At 43.9% G+C, this 20,072-nt stretch overlaps 1 protein-coding gene across 3 annotated transcripts in view; it reads right to left on the bottom strand.

Annotated features, from left to right (window-relative positions):
* The window catches only part of rps6ka1 (ribosomal protein S6 kinase a, polypeptide 1), a 114,127-nt gene that overhangs the window by 13,696 nt on the left and 80,359 nt on the right, over nt 1-20,072 (bottom strand). For all 3 annotated transcript variants that reach the window (XM_036962274.1, XM_036962275.1, XM_036962273.1), the window contains 12 exons: nt 19,795-19,911; nt 17,585-17,666; nt 15,994-16,074; nt 15,683-15,762; nt 15,304-15,410; nt 14,304-14,341; nt 13,213-13,355; nt 8,399-8,469; nt 7,435-7,523; nt 7,186-7,250; nt 6,130-6,232; nt 5,743-5,873 (listed from right to left, as the gene is read on the bottom strand). In XM_036962274.1, coding sequence (XP_036818169.1) covers nt 5,743-5,873; nt 6,130-6,232; nt 7,186-7,250; nt 7,435-7,523; nt 8,399-8,469; nt 13,213-13,355; nt 14,304-14,341; nt 15,304-15,410; nt 15,683-15,762; nt 15,994-16,074; nt 17,585-17,666; nt 19,795-19,911 — 1,107 coding nt within the window. The remainder of the gene's footprint in view (nt 1-5,742; nt 5,874-6,129; nt 6,233-7,185; nt 7,251-7,434; nt 7,524-8,398; nt 8,470-13,212; nt 13,356-14,303; nt 14,342-15,303; nt 15,411-15,682; nt 15,763-15,993; nt 16,075-17,584; nt 17,667-19,794; nt 19,912-20,072) is intronic.

Raw genomic sequence — 20,072 nt, 5'->3', positions numbered from 1 at the left:
GAAAGGCCTGCTCGCTGAAGTGTTTTAGGGAGCGTTTGACAGTGATGAGGGGTGGTCGTTTGATCGCAGACCCATTACGGACGCAGGCAATGAGGCAGTGATTGCTGAGATCCTAAATACAGCAGAGGAGTATTTGGAGGGCAGTTTGGTTAGGATGATATCTATGAGGGTGCCCATGTTTACAGATTTGGGGTTGTACCTGGTAGGTTCATTGATCATTTGTGTGAGATTGAGGGCATCAAGCTTAGATTGTAGAATGGCCGGTGTGTTAAGCATGTCCCAGTTTAGGTAATCTAACAGCACGAGCTCTGAAGATAGATGGGGGAAATCAATTCACATATGGTGTCCAGGGCACAGCTGGGGCAGAAGGTGCTCTATAGCAAGCCACAACGGTGAGAGACTTCTTTCTGGAAAGGTGGATTTTTAAAAGTAGAAGCTCAAATTGTTTGGGCACAGACATGGATAGTAAGACAACTCTGCAGGATGATTGCAGTAGATTGCAACTCCGCCCCCTTTGCCAGTTCTAACTTGTCAAAAAATGACATTTAGTTTTTTTTGGTGGTCTTCCTAAGCCAGGATTCAGACACGGGTTGGCAGAGTGTGGCAAGGCAGTGAATAAAACAAACTTAGGGTGGAGGCTTCTAATGTTAAAATGCGTGAAACCAAGGCTTTTAGAGTTACAGAAGTCAACAAATGAGAGCGCCTGGGGAATGGGAGTGGAGCTAGGCACTGCAGGGCCTGGATTAAGATCTACATCACCAGAGGAACAGAGGAGGAGTAGGATAAGGGTACGGCTAAAGGCTATAAGAACTGGTCGTCTAGTACGTTCGGAACAGAGAGTAAAAGGAGCAGGTTTCTGGGCACGGTACAATAGATTCAAGGCATAATGTACAGACAAAGGTATGGTAGGATGTGAATAGAGTTGAGGTAAACCTAGGTATTGAGTGACGATGAGAGAGATATTGTCTCTAGAAACATTTAAACCAGGTGAGGTCACCTACAGTGAAATAAGGCAATATTTACTAACCAAAACAGCAATGGACAAGGCATATTGACATTAGGGAGAGGCATGCATAGCCGAGTGATCATAGGGGTCCAGTGAGTGGCTCGGCGGGCCGGGGACACAGCAATTCAGGCAGTTAACGGGCCGGGACTAGCAAGCTAGCAGAAGGGCGTTAGAGGAACGTCGTGACAGAAGAAGTCAGTTGTAGCCCCCTTGTGCTGTTACGTCGGCAGACCAGTCGTCGTGGATCAGCAGGGCTCCGTGTAGTAAAAGGGCACAGGCCAATTGGCAAAATAGGTATAGTGGGCTAAGAAATTGTCCGATGGGCCTCTTAAGCTAACAGTCCGATATGCTCTAGACAGCTAGCGGGCCACGGCTAGCAGATGGGCATTCAGGAGACGTCGCGACGGAGGAGCCAGTTGAAAAAAAAACCTTGGGCGAATTACGTCGGTAGTCGAGTCATGATGAGTAGGTGGGGGTCCAGGGCAATTGGGAAAATGGGTATTGTAGCCCAAGGACTGGCTGATGGACCTCTTCGGCTAGCCGGGAGATGGACCTAGCAACGGCTAGCTCCAGCCTAGTTGGTTCTGGCTTCGGGACAGAGACGTTTGCCAGGAATGGCCACTCGGATAGCAGCTAGCTAGCTGCGATGATCCAGGTGAACAGGTTCAGAGCTTGCGGTAGGAATCCGGAGATATGGAGAAAAATACGTCCGATTTGCTCTGGTTTGAGTCGCGCTGTGCAAACTGGCAAGAGTTGTCCGGGCTAAAGGTAGCTGATGACCGCTAGCCGTGGCTAGATGACTAATAGCTAGTTAGCTGGCTAGCTTCTGTTGGGGGTTTTCGGTTCAAAATGTGAAGAAAATAGCAGATCCATACCACATTGGGTGTGGCAGATTAGAGGAGAGTAATGTTGAGGTTAAGAAAAACATTAAAAAAATATATGCAAAGAAAAAAATATTTTAAAAAATATATACACGATTTATACACAGGACATCATGGCGTAGCAAGACTACAACTGCTGTATTTAATATTTCGCCCACACAGCCACACCCCATTCCATTAAGGACCTCAGTCAACCGAGCTACGGACTGTTCACTCGGCTACCGTCTGGCAGACAGAGACAGTACAGCTGCATCAGTGCCAAGACTGAGAGAAGAAAAAAACAGCTTCTATTACCAGGCATCAGACTGTTGAACACCCATCACTAGCTATCTACCAGGTGATGCACGCACGCACACACACACACAGCCAACGCTACTGTCCCATGTCATAGAGACATTGAACACTTAGTGTTTACTGTAAATACTGCATTCCAGACATAGTTATACTGTTTCAGTGGTGTGTATTCATGGATGCCAAAGGGAAGCCAGGCTTGCCCCAAAAATGGACAAAAAAAATAAATAAAAATGTATCTCTCGTCTATCGGGTTTCATAATTTTCCTTCAGTTTGCAAGAGGCTGAATGTATCTCACCGGAAAAAGCAAGCGAAACAGCACCCCTCTGTCTCAGTATGTGTAGCCCATATATCTAATGCTGTCTGGTCAAAACGAGTGTGATATTGTTGCCACCCGCAGCACTGAATGCCATCAAGCATATGTCCTCCCTTAATCATTTTAAAATATAAAACAGTAGCCAATCAGCGTTGAGCTAAACTGAGTGAGCGCAACTGTGAATGGTCCTGGCGCACAAGATATGGTTGAAAATAACTTCAAATTAAAGCTGACAGTCTGCCCTTTAACCTCATAGTCATCGTATAATTTCAAATCCAAAGTGCTGGAGTACAGAGCCAAAAAAAACAACATGTCACTGTCCCAATACTTTTGGAGCTCGCTCTATTTATCTTATGTTGATTGGACTAAATCGTTTTTGGTCTCTTTTAGTTGACTAAGCATTGATGAGGAAATGTTGAAGCTGAAATGGTGCTGGAATAGTGGAGGCAGCTCCTGTTTTCTTTGAGACTTGCGGTAACTCTCCGTGGTTCTACATCAATAGTTGTTTAGCAGTCCAAAAATGTTGAAAACTTTTAACTTGCTTGACCATGCTGTAGGTCATATGCTTTGTGGACTACACTGGATAGAGGTTGCTCTCCGGTTTTGTGATGAAACAAAGGTGTGGTTGTATTTATTACTGCCACTGGGTCTTCTTGTCTCGGCCTTTAGGCCTATATATCATGGTGGCAAGGTATATGAATGAACAGATTGTAGTGCAAACAACACTATTATCACAACACATGGTTTGTAATATGGCAATTTTTTCCTGGCTTGGCTTCCCTAGTGATTTTACCCACGCACCACCACTGTTTATACACACCGCATATTTATACATACACACACAAATATACACTTGACATGGCTCAGTGTATTATCTACTGCTGTACATATCATTCTTAGTATATTTTGTCTAAATTCTTCCAGTGTGCATGCGTATAGATTGCATTTTGATTACTGTTACAGTGCTATTTAGGTTAATTGGATTCGTCCTGAAGACATTTGAATACCTACTCATTCCAGGGTTTTTCTTTGTCGTCCCCAAAGTGACCGTACAAACATTTCCCAACCAGAAGCCATGGATTACAGGTAACTTCCACACTGAGCTAAAGGCTAGAGCATGCCACTTTCAAGGAGCGGGACACTAATCCGGTTGAATATAAGAAATCCCGCTATGCCCTCCGACGAACCATCAAACAGGCAAAGTGTCAATACAGGACTAAGAATGAATCCTACTACACCGGCTCTGACGCTCGTCGGCTGCTAAATGCTTTTTGCGCTCACTTATAGGCAAGCAACACCGAAGCATGCATGAGAGCACCAGCGGTTCCGGACGACTGTGTGATCACACTCTCCGTAGCCGATGTGAGCAAGACCTTTAAACAGGTTAACAAGCCACGGAGCCAGACAGATTACCAAGACGTGTACTCAAAGCATGCACAGACCAACTGGCAAGTGATTTCACTGACTTTGTCAACCTCTCTATGGCCGAGTCTGTAATACCAACATGTTTCAAACAGACCACCATAATCCCTGTACCCAAGAAAGCAAAGGTAACCTGCCTAAATTATTACCACCCCGTAGCACTCACATCAGTAGCCATGAAGTGGTTTGAAAGGCTGGTCATGGCTCACATCAACACCATCATGCCAGAATCCCTAGACCCGCTCCCCCAAAAAATAATTGCATACCGCCCCCTACAGATCCACAGATGACGCAATCTCTATTGCACTCCACACTGCCCTTTCCCACCTGGACAAAAGGAACACCTACATGAGAATGCTTTTCATTGACTACAGCTCAGCGTTCAACACCATAGTGATGAGCTTTGTGGGCACAAAGCTAAGGACCCTAGGACTAAACACCTCCCACTGCAACTGGACCCTGAACTTCCTGACTTGCCGCCCCCAGTTGATAAGGGTAGGTAACAACACATCTGCCACACTGATCCTTAACACTGGGGCCCCTCAGGGGTGTGTGCCCAGTCCAATCCTGTACTCCCTGTTCACCCATGACTGCGTGGCCAAGCACAACACCAAAATTAAGTTTGCTGCGACACAAGTGGTAGGCCTGATCAACAACAATGATGAGACAGCCTAGGAGGAGGTCAGAGACCTGGCAACCTCTCAATGTGAGCAAGACAAAGGAGCTAATCGTGGACTACACGAAAAGGAGGGCCGAACAGACCCCCATTAACATCAACAGGACTGAAGTGGCGTTAAGTTCCTTGGTGTCCACATCAACAACAAACTATCATAGTCCAAACACACCAAGACAGTCGTGAAGAGGGCGCGACACCATTTCCCCCTCAGGAGAGTGAAATGATTTGTCATGGGTCCTCAGATCCTCAAAAGGTTCTACAGCTGCAACATCGAGAGCATCCTGACCGGTTGCATCACTGCCTGGTATGGCAACTGCTCTGCATCTGTCCGCAAGGCGCTACAGAGGGTAGTGCGTATGGCCCAGTACATCACTGGGGCCAAGCCTCCTGACATCCAGGACCTATATTCTAGGCTGTGTCAGAAGAATGCCCCAAAAATGGTCAAAGACTCCAGCCACACAAGTCATAGACTGTTCTCTCTGCTACCACACGGCAAGCCGTACCGGAGTGCCAAGTCTAGGTCCAAGAGGCTTCTAAACAGCTTCTACCCCCAAGCCATACGACTGCTGAACAACTAAACTAATCTAATGGCCACCCGGACTATTTACATTGACCCCCCCCCCCCCCCTTGTTATTACACTGCTACTACTCGCTGTTTATTATCTATGCATAGTCCCTTTACAAATTACCTCAACTGACCTGCACCCCCACACATTGACTCGGTACCGGTACTTCCTGTATATAGTCTCGTTATTGATATGTACATTTGTTACTTTTTGTTTATTTAGTGAATATTTTATTATTATTTTTTATTTTTTTACTGTTTTGTTGGTTAAGGGCTTGTAAGTAAGCATTCCACGGGTAAGATCTACACTTGTTGTATTCGGTGCATGTGACAAATAAAATTTGATTTGAAAAGCTTGCACAATGGAAAAACTCTGCTGAAATAGATTTTTTTAGTCCAGTGTAAGGCTCAATCTGAACAGGGAAACTGGCCCCAAAACCTGGCTGTGTGTGGAAGAGCTCTCTGGATTCTTTCTTGTATTCGGTTTGAAACAAATTGTGGGAATATATGTAACCTTCTATTATTCTTATAGGAGATATGGGAGGGGCTGAGTGGCTTTGTCCCATCTGTGACTGACAGCTGACCTGAACCACTGGGTGTGGTGCAGGCTTGGCAGGCTCCAATGAGCCCTCCTCCTCCAGCATGGCCGGGGCGACAAAGCTGAAGCCCCGGAAGAGCTGGTGAGCTCCGGCACTGGGTGGAACGCCTGGGGAGTCTGGGGAGAGGTCAGAGAGAGCACAAGGTCTTATACACAGGCGCACACATACACGCACACATTAACGCACACACACTTCATGATAGACTGCCTTGCTCCAAGGCAATGTAAGCAACATACAAATAGCAACCATTTTAGGATTGCTACCGCTTTCACATTTCATTACCATTGATATGATAGTGTGTGGTCTGAGTCAGTCAGACCTGGTCTGTTGTCATGCTAGGACAAGTTACTCTCGTCAACGTTAACCTCGTACCTTTGGGTGTGCGGGAGGTGAACTCTGAGTCAAAGTAGAAGGTGTCGTCCGGTCGGGCCACCGCCGGCTTGAACGGGGGATGGATTTCTCGCCGGAACAGTTTCTGAAAGGGTTAAAATAGTTTCTGAAGAGGTTCAAACCAGGGGTGAAAGTACTGTAGACTTCATTTCTAACAGGTACGGGACCCTTGCTTGTCCTGGTACGGGACCCTTGCTTGTCCTGGTACGGGACCTTTCTGTGCACAAGCTATTTTATGGGTCTAATAGGATAAATGTCCTTTTCAACTGTAAAAATGTACAGCATTACCTAATGTGGTATAAGCACCACCAGTCATGATGCTTTTCATCTGATTGTCAAACAAATCACTTCAAACAGTGGGCTCCCTGTGCATGTTCCTCCACTCTAAACTAATCCCAGCATTCAAACAGTGGGTTCCCTGTGCATGTTCCTCCACTCTAAACTAATCCCAGCATTCAAACAGTAGGCTCCCTGTGCATGTTCCTCCACTCTAAACTAATCCCGGCATTCAAACAGTGCACCTGCCATTTACAGAATAGAAAGAGACATCGGTCACAGAACACCAAAAAGTGTAATGACATTCGGCGATTGTCACACTAGGCTTATTCTGGTGGCCTGATTGAGGCGTCTTGCTGGCTTGTGCACGTCTTGGTGAGTCATCTCCGTCTTTGCAGAAATTCATTCAGCATTCACGTCAAACCACACTGCATTTTGGAGCGTATATCACCCGTTTCAACTCCATTTGCCAATGTCCCATTGAACGGACAGGCGGTAATAATAAATGGTGCAATAGCCTACACTTTTCTTGCCATTATTCTTGAAATGATTGTGATTGATGTTTTATCGGTACAGCGTTTCCCCCCCTGCTATTTATTTTATCGGTACTCGGTTGCGGAACGGCTTACTTTCACCCCTGGCTAAAGCAATGGCGACTTGGGAATTACTGAAGAACATGGCTCCTTCTAAAATGCTAATTGAATGATAATCTGGTTCCCTGATGGAACTGTAGTATGAGGTGTCGGACGAGGTGCCACTCACATTCCAGTCTATGGTGGAGAAGAAAGCGTGGCGTTTGATCTCCTCGGCACCGTCCGCCCCCGACCCTGTCCAACCAATCACACCGTTTGTATGGATTACTGCATACAACCTACGCCAGAGCTCTATGCTTTTAACATAAAATAGGCCTTATTATACCAAAGTAATTACTCTCCTAGTGGAACAACCACTGTAATTAGCTTGTCATTAGCTAGTGGGTAAGTACATACTGTATAGTTACGGACAACTCACCCAGTCTGTTGGTGGGGTTCCTCTTGAACAGAGCTCTGAGGAGACTTTGGGCCTCTGAACTCAGGAACTGGGGCATTCCCAACCTTGCCCTGCAGGGGGAGACATTGTTATATCCAAAAGGCTAATAAATAGTAGCCTGGCTTATCCAGAGTCAACGCTGCGGAACGTTCACCATTGTTTTCCTGAACGCAGCTTTCAGTCTGGTTCAACCAGGCTAAATAAATATACAGCCTGTAACAATTTCCAATTTCAATCTCTGGCAAGAGCTCTGGTGGAAATTCCTGCAGTCAGCACACCAATTGCACACGCCATCAAAACTTGAGACATCTGTGGCATTGTGTTTGACAAAACTGCACGTTTTAGAGTGGCCTTTTATTGTCCCCAGCACAAGGGGCACCTGTGTAATGATCATGCTGTTTAATCAGCTTCTTGATATGCCACACCCGTCAGGTGGATGGATTATCCTGGCAAAGGAGACACGCTCAGTAACATGGTTGTAAACAAATTTGTGCAAACATTTTGAGAGAAACACACTTTTTGTGCGTACATAACATTTCTGTGATTTTTTATTTCAGCTCATACAACCAACACTTTACATGTTGCGTTTATATTTTTGTTTAGTGTAGTAGAACTCTGGGCCCATATCCACAAAGTGTCTCAGAGTAGGAGTGCTGATCTAGGCTGGATTTGTCTTTTAGATCATAATGAATAAGATTATATGGGCAGATTCTAGATCAGCACTCTGACGCTTAGTGGATACAGGGCCTGATAATTAAGGAAAAGGGGGATACCTAGTCAGTTGTACAAATGAATGCACTCAACTAAAATGTGTCTTCCTCATTTAACTCAACCCCTCTGAATCAGTGGTATGGGGGTCTGCCTTAATCGACATCCACGTCATCGGCGTCAGGGGAAGAGTGGGTTAACTGCATACAGACACTAGCCTGTGATTGTGTCTACTTACTTGAGGATCAGGTTCATGGTCTCTTTGCGGTCCTTTCCTTGGAATGGTAGCGATCCAGTCAGCATCTCAAACTGTGAAACAAATACAACCACCATATTAAAAAAAAAAAAACATACCTTTGACATTCAATTCTATTCTAGGGCTCTGATGCAAACACACACATCATATTCATGTTTGTTTGATTGTCTGCATTACAAGGGTTGTGTCCAAATGGAAGAAAACAGATAAACAGGAAGGAACTACCTGAACTTGTGAAACGAATGATCATTTTCATTTCATTCTCATCAACAGGGCTGTAGTGGAGGAGATTGAGAGCTTCAAGTTCCTTGGTGTCCACATCAATAAACGAACATGGTCCAAGCACAAAAGACAGTCGTAAAGAGGAAATGACAAAACCTATTCCCCTTCAGGAGAGTGAAAAGATTTGTCACGGGTCCTCAGATCCTCAAAAGGGTTCTACAGCTGCACCATCGAGAGTATCCTGACTGGTTGCATCACTGCCTGGTATGGAAACTGCTCGGCCTCCGACCGCAAGGCCTTACAGAGGGTGTAATGCGTACGGCCCAATCACTGGGGCCAAGCTTCCTGCCATCCAGGACCTCTATACCAGGCGGTGTCAGAGGAAGGCCCTAAAAATAGTCAAAGACTCCAGCCACCCTAGTCATAGTTCTCCCTGCTACCGCACGGCAAGCGGTACCGGAGCGCCTTGTCCAAGAGGCTTCTATAAACAGCTTCTACCCCCAAGCCATGATACTATCCAGGTCTGTGCCCAAACAATTCAAGCTTCTACTTAAAAAAATCCACCTTTCCAGAAACACTGTTGCGGCTTGCCCTAGACCCCCTTCAGCCCCCAGCTGTGCCCTGGACACCATATGTGAATTGATCGCCCCCCATCTATCTTCAGAGTTTGTACTGTTAGGTGACCTAAACTGGGACATGCTTAACACAACGACCGTCCTACAATCTAAGCTAGATGTCCTCAATCGCACACAAATTATCAAGGAAACTACCAGGTACAACCCTAAATCCGTAACCAGCGGCACACTCTTAGATATCATCCTGACTAACTTGCCCTCCAAATACACCTCTACAGTATTCAACCAGGATCTCAGCGATCACTGCCTGCATGCGTAATGGGTCTGCTGTCAAACAACCACCCCTCATCACTGTCAAACGCTCTCTAACACTTCAGCGAGCAGGCCTTTCTAATCGACCTGGCGCGAGTATCCTGGTAGGATATTGACCTCATCTCATCAGTAGAGGATGCCTGGTTGCTCTTTAAAAAGTGCTTTCCTGACCATCTTAAAATGTAGAACTAAGAACAGATATAGCCCTTGGTTCACTCCAGACTTGACTGCCCTTGACCAGCACAAAACCATCCTGTGGCGTTCTGCATTTGCATCGAATAGCTCCCGCTCAGGAACCAATACACTCAGTCAGTTTGAGAAAGCTTGCCTTAGCTTTCCTAAACAGAAATTTGCATCCTGTAGCACTAATTCCAAAAAGTTTTGGAACACTGTAAAGTCCATGGTAAAGTCCATGGAGAATGAAGCACCTCCTCCCAGCTAGGATAGGAAACTCTGTCACCACCAATAAATCTAAAATAATCGATAATTTAAATAAGCATTTCTCTACGGCTGGCCATGCTTTCCACCTGGCTACGCCTACTCCGGCCAACATCTCAGCACCCCCTGCAGCAACTATCCCAAGCTCACCCACGCTTCTCCTTCACCCAAATCCAGACAAATGATGTTCTGAAAGAGCTGCAAAATCTAGATCCCTACAAATCAGCTGGGTTAGACAATCTGGACCCTCTCTTTCTAAAATTATCAGCCAAAATTGTTGTAACCCCTATTAATAGCCTATTCAACCTCTTTCGTATCGTCTGAGATCCCCAAAGATCGGAAAGCTGCCGCGGTCATCCCCCTCTTCAAAGTGGGAGACACTCGACCCAAACTGTTATAGACCTATATCATCCTGCCCTGCCTTTCTAAAATAAAACAGATCACAGACCATTTCGAATCCCACCATCTGGTTTCCGAGCTGGTCATAGGTGCACCTCAGCCACGCTCAAGGTCCTTAATGATATCATAACCGCCATCGATAAGAGACAATACTGTGCAGCTGTATTCATCGACCTTTCGACTGTCAATCAACACATTCTTATTCGCAGACTCAACAGCCTTGGCTTCTCAAATGACTGCCTCGCCTGGTTCACCAACTACTTCTCAGATAGAGTTCAGTGTGTTCTGACTTAGAATATGTGGACAACTACAAATACCTAGGTGTCTGGTTAGACTGTAAACTCTCCTTCCAGACTCACATTAAGCATAGCCAATCCAAAATTAAATCTAGTTCGCAACAAAGCCTCCTTCACTCCAGCAGGTATATTTCACTGGTCATCCCCAAAGCCAACACCTCAATTTGGCCACCTTCCAATGACTGGAACAAATAGCAAAAATAACTGAAGCTGGAGTCTAATATCTCCCTCTAACTTTAAGCATCAGCTGTCAGAGCAGCTTACTGTACCTGTACACAGCCAATCTGTAAATAACACACCCAACTACCTCATCCCCATATTGTTACTTATCCTCTTGCTCTTTTGCACCCCAGTATCTCTACTTGCACATCTATCACTCCAGTGGTAATGCTACATTTTAATTATTTCGCCTCTATGGCCTATTTATTGCCGTGAGGCAGATACGTATAGTTGAAGTCGCAAGTTTACATACACCTTAGGCAAATACATTTAAAAACTCACTTTTTTCCAATTCCTGACATTTAATCCTAATACAAATTCCATGTCTTAGGTCAGTTAGGATTACCACTTTATTTTAAGAATGTGAAATGTCACAATAATAGAAGAGATAAATCATTCTTTCAGCTTTCATTTCTTTCATCACATTCCCAGTGGGTCAGAAGTTTACATACACTCAATTAGTATTTGGTAGCGTTGCCTTTAAAATTGTTTAACTTGGGTCAAACATTGTGGGTAGCCTTCCACAAGCTTCCCACAATAAGTTGGGTGAATTTTGAACATTCCCCCTGACAGAGCTGGTGTAACTGAGTCAGGTTTGTAGGCCTCTTTGCCCGCACATGCTTTTTCAGTTCAGCACACACATTTTCTATAGGCTTGAGGTCAGGGCTTTGTGATGGCCACTCCAATACCTTGACTTTGTTGTCCTTAAGCCATTTTGCCACAACTTTCTAAGTATGCTTGAAGTCATTGTCCATTTGGAAGACCCATTTGCGACCAAGCTTTAACTTCCTGACTGAGGTATTGAGATGTTGCTTCAATATATCCACAATTTTCCTACCTCATGATGCCATCTATTTTGTGAAGTGCACCAGGCCCTCCTGCAGCAAAGAACCCCCACAACATGATGCTGCCACCCCTGTGCTACACGGTTGGGGATGGTGTTTTTCGGCTCGTAAGCCTCCCCCTTTTTCATCCAAACATAAAGATGGTCATTATGGCCAAACAGTTCTATTTTTGTTTCATCAGACCAGAGGACATTTCTCCAAAAAGTATGATCTTTGTCCCCATGTGCAGTTGCAAACCGTAGTCGGGCTTTTTTATGGCGGTTTTGGAGCAGTGGCTTCTTCCTCGCTGAGCGGACTTTTAGGTTATGTCGATATAGTACTCGTTTTACTGTGGATATAGATATTTTTGTTCCTGTTTCCTCCAGCATCTTCACAAGGTCATTTGCTGTTGTTTTGAGATTGTTTTGCACTTTTTGCACCAAAGTACATTCATCTCTAGGAGACGGAACGCGTCTCCTTCCTGAGCGGTATGATGGCTGAATGGTCCCATGGTGTTTATACTTGCGTACTATTGTTTGGACAGATGAACATGGTACCTTCAGGCATTTGGAAATTGCTTCCAAGGATGAACCAGACTTGGAGGTCTACAATATTTTTCTGAGGTCCAAAGAAATCAGCCAAGATGTCAAGCAAAGAGGCACTGAGTTTGAAGGTAGGCCTTGAAATACATCCACAGGTCCACCGCCAATTGACTCAAATTATGTCAATTAGCCTATCAGAAGCTTCTAAAGCCATGACATCATTTTCTGGAATTTTCCAAGCTGTTTAAAAGGCACAGTCAACTCAGTGTATGTAAACTTCTGACCCACTGGAATTGTGATACAGTAAAATAATCTGTCTAAACAATTGTTGGGAAAATGACTTGTGTCATGCACAAAGTAGATGTCCTAACCGACTTGCTAAAGCAAGGTTTATTAACAATACATTTGTGGAGTGGGTGAAAAACGAGTTAATGACTCCAACCTAAGTGTACGTAAACTTCCGACTTCAACTGTAAGCTTATTGAAGATCAGTGATACTATCAAGAGCAGTGTGCGGTTTCCTTTTCCCCCTCATCTTGTCCAACTGTTACCATGCACCTGCAAAAAGATTGCTCAGATGTGCGAGTGCCTTTTGAATTTTCTATGTGTTATAGACTGTACGTTGTTTATGTGTAACTCTGTGTTATTGCTTTTGTAGCACTGCTTTGCTTTATCTTGACCAGGTCCCAGTTGTAAATGAGAACTTGTTCTCAACTCGCCTACCTGGTTAAATAAAAGGTGAAATAAAAAATAAGACTCCTAAACATCTAATGAAATGCCTACCCAGGCTACATTGACTCTGTACCGGTATCCCCTGTAGTCTTGCTATTTTACTGCTCCTCTTTAACTACTTGTTACTTTTATTTCTTATTTGTATTTTTAAAACTGCATTGTTGGCTAGGGGCTTGTAAGGTGTTGTATATGTATGTGCATGTGACATTTGATTTGAAATGATATACGATGACTCACCATCAGTACCCCAAACGACCACCAGTCTGCACTGTGGATGTGGCCCTGCCTGTTCACCACCTCTGGTGCCATGTACTCCACCGTACCGCAGAAGGAGTAGGCTTTCTTCTCATGGTCAACGGCCTCTTTACACAGGCCAAAATCTGGGGTGAAAACACCACAAGTCAGTTACTATTCAACTACCGGTGCTATTATGAACACACAGTGGACAGGCAGGCATACAGGTGTAGGATCTTAATGTGACCAGTTTTTCACAGCAGGAAAATAATCCTGCAGCAACAGGAAATTATTGTGTTGATTTGAATTAAATCAACATTTCTGTAGGGGACGATGCATTTTTATTTGGAGTAAATCAAGTCAAATTTTAAAGTGGAAATTACAAACTTTAGAAACCTTCAATACACTACAAGTATGCGTTTCCTGTTGTGCAGGATGATCAAATTAGGATCCTACACCTGTACAGGAATAGAGTACATTATTTGCACTATGCTTTATGGATATGGCCAGGAGTAGTTCCTGACCATATGACCTGACCTATAACTAGCCTATAGCCTTCAACTAGGGCCCAGGGTGCATCCGCAATGGCACCCCATTCCCTATATAGTGGGGTATTATATAGGGCCATTATCAGGGAAAACTTTCTGTAACACTTCCTGATGCCTTCATGACTCATGCAGGTATTCAAAGGACACATAATTCATATTCCCCATGTGAAGTTGATACATCACACCGTGACATATATTCAAGGTCACCTTTGATGCTTGTGTATGTGCGTGAACTCCCAAAAGGTAAACAGCCGATAGAGGAGAGAGTGATTATAGGGTTGATAAGATGCAGGAGAAACATAATTAACGTCTAGGTAATGATATACAGGCTCATACATAGAGAAGTTATCTACACAGGGACAGATATGGCTTTGGTGACTCACTGACTAATGGGGAAGGTCAACAGGAGGAGGGAAGTGTGTGGGGGGAGGGAAGTGTGTGTGTGTGTGTGAGTGTGTGGGGGGAGGGAAGTGTGTGTGTGTGTGTGTGTGTGTGTGTGTGTGTGGTGTGTGTGTGTGTGTGTGTGTGTGTGTAGGGGGGGTGTACCTGTGAGTTTGATATGGCCTTCTTCGTCCAGTAGAATGCTAGAAAATATAATGAGAAGAGGTGTTAGTGTGCTGGACTATCATGTTGGGATAAAGAGGTAGACAAAAAATGTCACAACCACAGACTGGTACAAATAACCTGGCACTAAGAGTCTAGAATACTTTGAGAGTTCAAAAAAAAAAACTGTAGAAAAAAAAAGAAAAAAGTACTTAGTAGCACATCTTCGCAATTTAAAAAAAATGTAATGGCAAAAGGGCTGGCCAAATCAACATGTCCCCTCTCAGTGAATTCAGCGGATATCAAAATTGTATATGCCAAAAGAGATAAAAACGTGTTAAATCGGCCTGTGCATACTAGCTTTTTCATCCTCTCATATGTTAAGATCCCATTGCTCAAGACCAGATGTGATGATCACTCTTGTTGTGCATTCAGTCCTCTCAGTTCTGATGGGGGTTCATTAATGTTATCACTATGGGGCTAAATTACACCGCAGTGCCATTTTCTGGTTTCTATATAATGGATATAGCAAAGTCTATAAGAGATAACAGCACTCTGCATCGCAATGTCCCTCTCACTATGGAAAACACCACCAAAACCAAGACATTTGTGGGTCGGGGCTACAATAGCATAGCATATAAGGGGCGTAATCTTTAGTCCAAAATAATTGCAATCAGTTGTGTTTTGCTATGAAAACAAGAGTTTCTATTGGACAAATTGAATTAGTTCTATTTGGTTTTGTTTTGTTCCTAGTGAATACACCCCAGGTCTCAGGAAGTCGTCCTCTCTAGCTCAGTTGGTAGAGCATGGCACTTCCATCACAATAATACTGGGTCCACCCATATGTAAAATATATGCTCAGTTTGCACACATATGACTAAGTCGCTTTGGATAAAAATCGTCTGCTTATTTATTATTATATTTGGAAGGCAATGCTAGGATGTGTGAGGCTGCGACGCTAAGCTAGCTAGGACTAGTGGGCCGTCGCTGAGGCTCCACCTACTTCTCAGGTTTGAGGTCTCTGTAGATGATTCCCAGGCCATGCAGGTGGTCCAGGCCCAGGGCCAACTCTGCTAGGTAGAACTTCACATCCTCCTCTGTGAACATCACCTGGAAATGATACACACAGAGAGAGAGAGACAGAGAGAGACCGAGAAAGAGAGCCAGAGAGAGACAGAGAGAGACAGAGAGAGACAGAGAGAGACAGAGAGAGAAACAGAGAGAGACCGAGAAAGAGAGCCAGAGAGACAGAGAGAGACAGACAGAGAGAGAAACAGAGAGAGACACAGAGACAGGAAAAAACGTACATGAGTCCAGACAGGATTATGATTAGAGAGAACGAGACATAAAAATGTCCATCAGGAACAAGACTAAGAACATACCTCTTTCGACAGCCTGGTGAAGAGATCGCCTCCTCTCAGAAAGTCCAGGATCAGATAGAGCTTTCCCTCCGTCTGAAACGCTGGATGCACATACACACAAACAGGTGGTCCGGAGTAGTGCTAAAAGTCCATTTGTCTGACAAACCTAGAACACCCAAAGGTGTTGCCTTTCAATTAAACAATGACTGCCCTTGATGAGCGCCGACACCGAGCGAAGTTAACAGCTATAGGGTATCATGGCGTTATCACCAGAACTGTTTTTTTTTTCTAATATACTTTACTTCTTGAACCTAGCTCTGGTCGTTACTCACCGTAGTGGAGTTTGACCACAAAGGGGTGGTTGACATCTGCCAGGATGTCTCTCTCCATCTTGGTCCTCACCCGGTCTCTCACTGTGGGAGGTGAGGGGCACAACCGTGTCAGCGCTGTCATGAGGTTAGCTCAAAACCTGACTATAGCCTTGGCTCAGTGACAGATGGGTTTGGAACCGGGTGCCTAAGGCTGAGACAGGACCTGAATAAAACGCCAACAGGCCACCATTGGTATTTTAATGGGATATATTCAATACAAAAACACCAAATCATCACTGCTCGTCTGAAGGCCATAGAATTGTTAAACCAATTCATCTGACAAACAAATATAATGAAAATATCCTTGTCGAGTGCCATGTGAAACCAAAGGTTGGCCAATTTCCGCCACACAATTAGTGAAACGCTAATCTACGAAACTGTCAGGGTGTTGACAACTAGTGTAGACTAGATCCCACAGCAGCAGACCACAGCACACAAGAACAGCTACACACCAACTGAAAAATGGTTGATTTCTTCTCACTATCAAAGCCTTGAAACAAGATCAAAACAAAAACAGTGTGTGTGGGGGGGGGGGGGGGGGGCAAAGTGTAAAGCAAAAGGACACGTGGAGTAGGAAGTGCAAAAAACGACATGTCTGCACATGAAAGAGGTGAGAACGAGCCCTCCCTAAGAACATAACCACGTGTTTTTGCTCCGAAGCAGGGTCCTTTTGATGTGGGAGGCCTCAGTGAGTTCACAACATGTTTTCAATCCTGTGAATGTGTAGCTACAGTATCGTTTCCCATGATAGTAAAAATCCAAATCAAATGTTAAGTCATGTGCGCCAAATACAACCTTACAGTGAAATGCTTACATACAAAATAAGTGTTAAGAAAGTATTTACTCAAATAAACTGAAGGGGAAAAAATAAAATAATAATAATAATAAAATAAAGCTGTCATCAAGGCAAAGGCTTTGAACAATCTAAAATATTAAATATATTTTGATTTGTCAAACACTTTTGGTTACTACATGATTCTATGTGTGTTATTTCAAAGTTTTGATGTCTACACTATTCATCTACAATGTAGGAAATCCCGTTGGCTAATAGGACTGATGGCAGAGGCAGATTACCCAGTCGCCGTCGGATCCTTTACAAGGCACCCCAACCTACGTCCCCTTATACCTCTGTCTCTTCTTCATGTGAATGACAGAGATGTGGGCCTTATCCGATTGTCTGAAGTACACCGTTTGCGTCCAACTCGTTAAAGAAAAATTATTTGTCCAGGTGATTAAAATCCCTGTTCTGATATCCAGAAGCTTCTTTTGGTCATAAGAGACAGTGGCAGAAACATTATGTACAAAATGTTACAAATAACGCAAAAAAATAAAATAGAACAATTGGTTAGGAGCCCATAAAACATCAGCCTTCTCCTCCGACGCCATTCTAACCAGAAGTCCTTACAAGGATAGTAAAATAAAAAGAACATTCGAACAGTTGGACATTTAACCGATCCCCACAAGGAAAACAGCAATTTTAGGGTTAGGTTTACGGAAAACAGGATTTTTAATGGGAATCAAGGATAGTAAAAACAAACGTGTGTGTGTGTACCTTTGAGGGTGGCCTTTCTCAGGACCTTCATGGCGTACAGCTCGTTGTTGTCAGGAGGCGTTACCTTCCGCACCAAGAAAACCTACAGGCAACACAAGACAACATCCAACTCTCAATCCCATAGAAAATGAAGAACTAGAAGGGACATTCCAATTCAAGTCTATGCTCTGTGATGGAGGGACCAGCAGCCATATTGAATGTATACATAGGTATTTACATTTCTATGGTCAATCCAGTGCATTAGGCTACAAACCTATGGGACTGACAAGGGGAATGTTAATTGGTAGAACTACTTCTCAATAAACAAAATACTTCGGTCATTGATTTTCCATGGGGATTTTCATGAACTGCAAATGACATGCAAATACCATAAAATGCTAGACAATGTTCCATAAACTGCTAGGTAAACATTATATTGTGCTAGTTAGTGAACAATATGGGAGTTAAGCCTATCTATACATTTATTACATTCACAATCCATTTTGAAACGACCAGACATCAAGAACAATGAGCTCAACCAGAAATGATGTTTTGCCATTTCTGATCTTGCAGTCTGATGGGAGATTAAATGGAACGAATACGAGTTAACACGGAGTTGGTTTGTCCACACACAGTACCAGTCAAAAGTTTGGAGACACCTACTCATTCAAGGGTTTTTCTATATTTTGACTATGGGCGAATGGCTGCCTAACAACCACTACTTAAGGACACCAATAAGAAGAAGAAACTTGCTTGGGCCAAGAAACATGAGCAATGGACATTAGACCAGTGGAAATCTGTCCTTTGGTCTGATAAGTCCAAATTTGAGATTTTTGGTTCCAACCTCCAGGTCTTTGTATGACACAGAGTAGGTGAACGGATGATCTTCTCATGCGTGATTCCCACCGTGAAACATGGAGGTGGTGGTGTGATGGTGCTTTGCTGGTGACACTTTCTGTGATTTATTTAGAATTCAAGGCACACTTAACCAGCATGGCTACCACAGCATTCTGCAGCGATACGCCATCCCATTTGGTGTGCAATTAGTGGGACTATCATTTGTTTTTGAACAGGACAATGAACCAACACACCTCCAGGCTGTGTAAGGGCTATTTGACCAAGGAGGAGAGTGATGGAGTGCTGCATCAGATGACCTGGCTTCCACAATCACCCAACCTCAACCCAATTTATTTATTTTACCTTCATTTAACTAGGCAAGTCAGTTAAGAACAAATTCTTATTTTCAATGACGGCCTAGGAACATTGGGTTAACTGCCTTGTTCAGGGGCAGAATTACAGAGTTTTACCTTGTAACTGGAAGGTCGAATCCCCCGAGCTGACAAGTCCAACGCTCTAACCACTAGGCTACCTGCCGCCCCAATTGAGATGGTTTGGGATGAATTGGACTGCAGAGTGAAGGAAAAGCAGCTAACAAGCGCTCAGCTCATGTGGGAACTCCTTCAAGACTGTTGGAAAAGCATTCCAGGTGAAGTTGGTTGAGAGAATGCCAAGAGTGTGCAAAGCTGTCATCAAGGCCAAGGGTGGATACTTTGAAGAATATAAAACACATTTTGATGTGTTTAACACTTTTTTGGTTACTACATAATTCCACATGTGTTATTTCATAGTTTTGATGTCGTCACTATTATTCTAGAATGTAGAAAATAGTAAAAATAAAGATAAACCCTTGAATGAGTAGGTGTTTCCAAACTTTTGACTGGTCCTGTACATACTAACTGAACTAATTACAATGAACATTGACTGGATTTGTCAATAATGTGTTTAACGTGGTCTTAATAAAGTTAATCTAGACCACCCCGTGTGCCACAATGCTAGAGGAGTGGGTGAAGCAGTGAGCTGAATGACAGGTGTGTGTGTCAGTGTCTAACAGTGTTGCTTCCTGGGCTCAAACCACAAACACAATAAGAAGCAATACTTTGGGGAGATTGAACACTGCATCTTGGAAACGGTTTCACATGTTTCCTAGGAAACTGTTTGCTTTTTTTTTTGCATGCTTATTTAGAGGAGAATTATTACGTATTTTTACTGTAGTGATAAACATTTCAACGGTCAAGTGCTGTCATTAGCAACACGAGTTGATCCCCTAAAAAGATTGGCCTTCAAAACAAGAGGTATACATGAGTATAGCAATGTGAACCACTTCTCAGATCTGTCACGGAGGGGGTATTTGAACAAAGGCAGTGTGCTACCTTAGAGGGGTGACGTTTTACCTTGCCGAAGGAGCCCTGGCCCAGCACTTTGAGCAGCTCAAACTGGCGAGCGTCGGCCTTCTCCGAACCTTCCTTGACCACGTGGGTGATGTTAATCTCCTTGATGATGTCATCCTCCTAGAGAGAGACAAGAGGGGGAGAATGTCCATTATCCAGGAGACACCACATTATCCGTGGTACCGCAGCATTGTAGGCGGAGGAAACCTTTCCAAGCTTGATTATAATCTACACAATGCGAAAAAAACATTTGAAACCGCCTGCTCATCTGACTGATCTTA

The sequence above is a fragment of the Oncorhynchus mykiss genome, chromosome 25, assembly GCF_013265735.2.
Source record: "Oncorhynchus mykiss isolate Arlee chromosome 25, USDA_OmykA_1.1, whole genome shotgun sequence".
NCBI classification, from domain to species: domain Eukaryota; kingdom Metazoa; phylum Chordata; class Actinopteri; order Salmoniformes; family Salmonidae; genus Oncorhynchus; species Oncorhynchus mykiss.
Note: the sequence above shows the minus strand (reverse complement) of the source record. Positions and strands in the feature narration are given on the sequence as shown.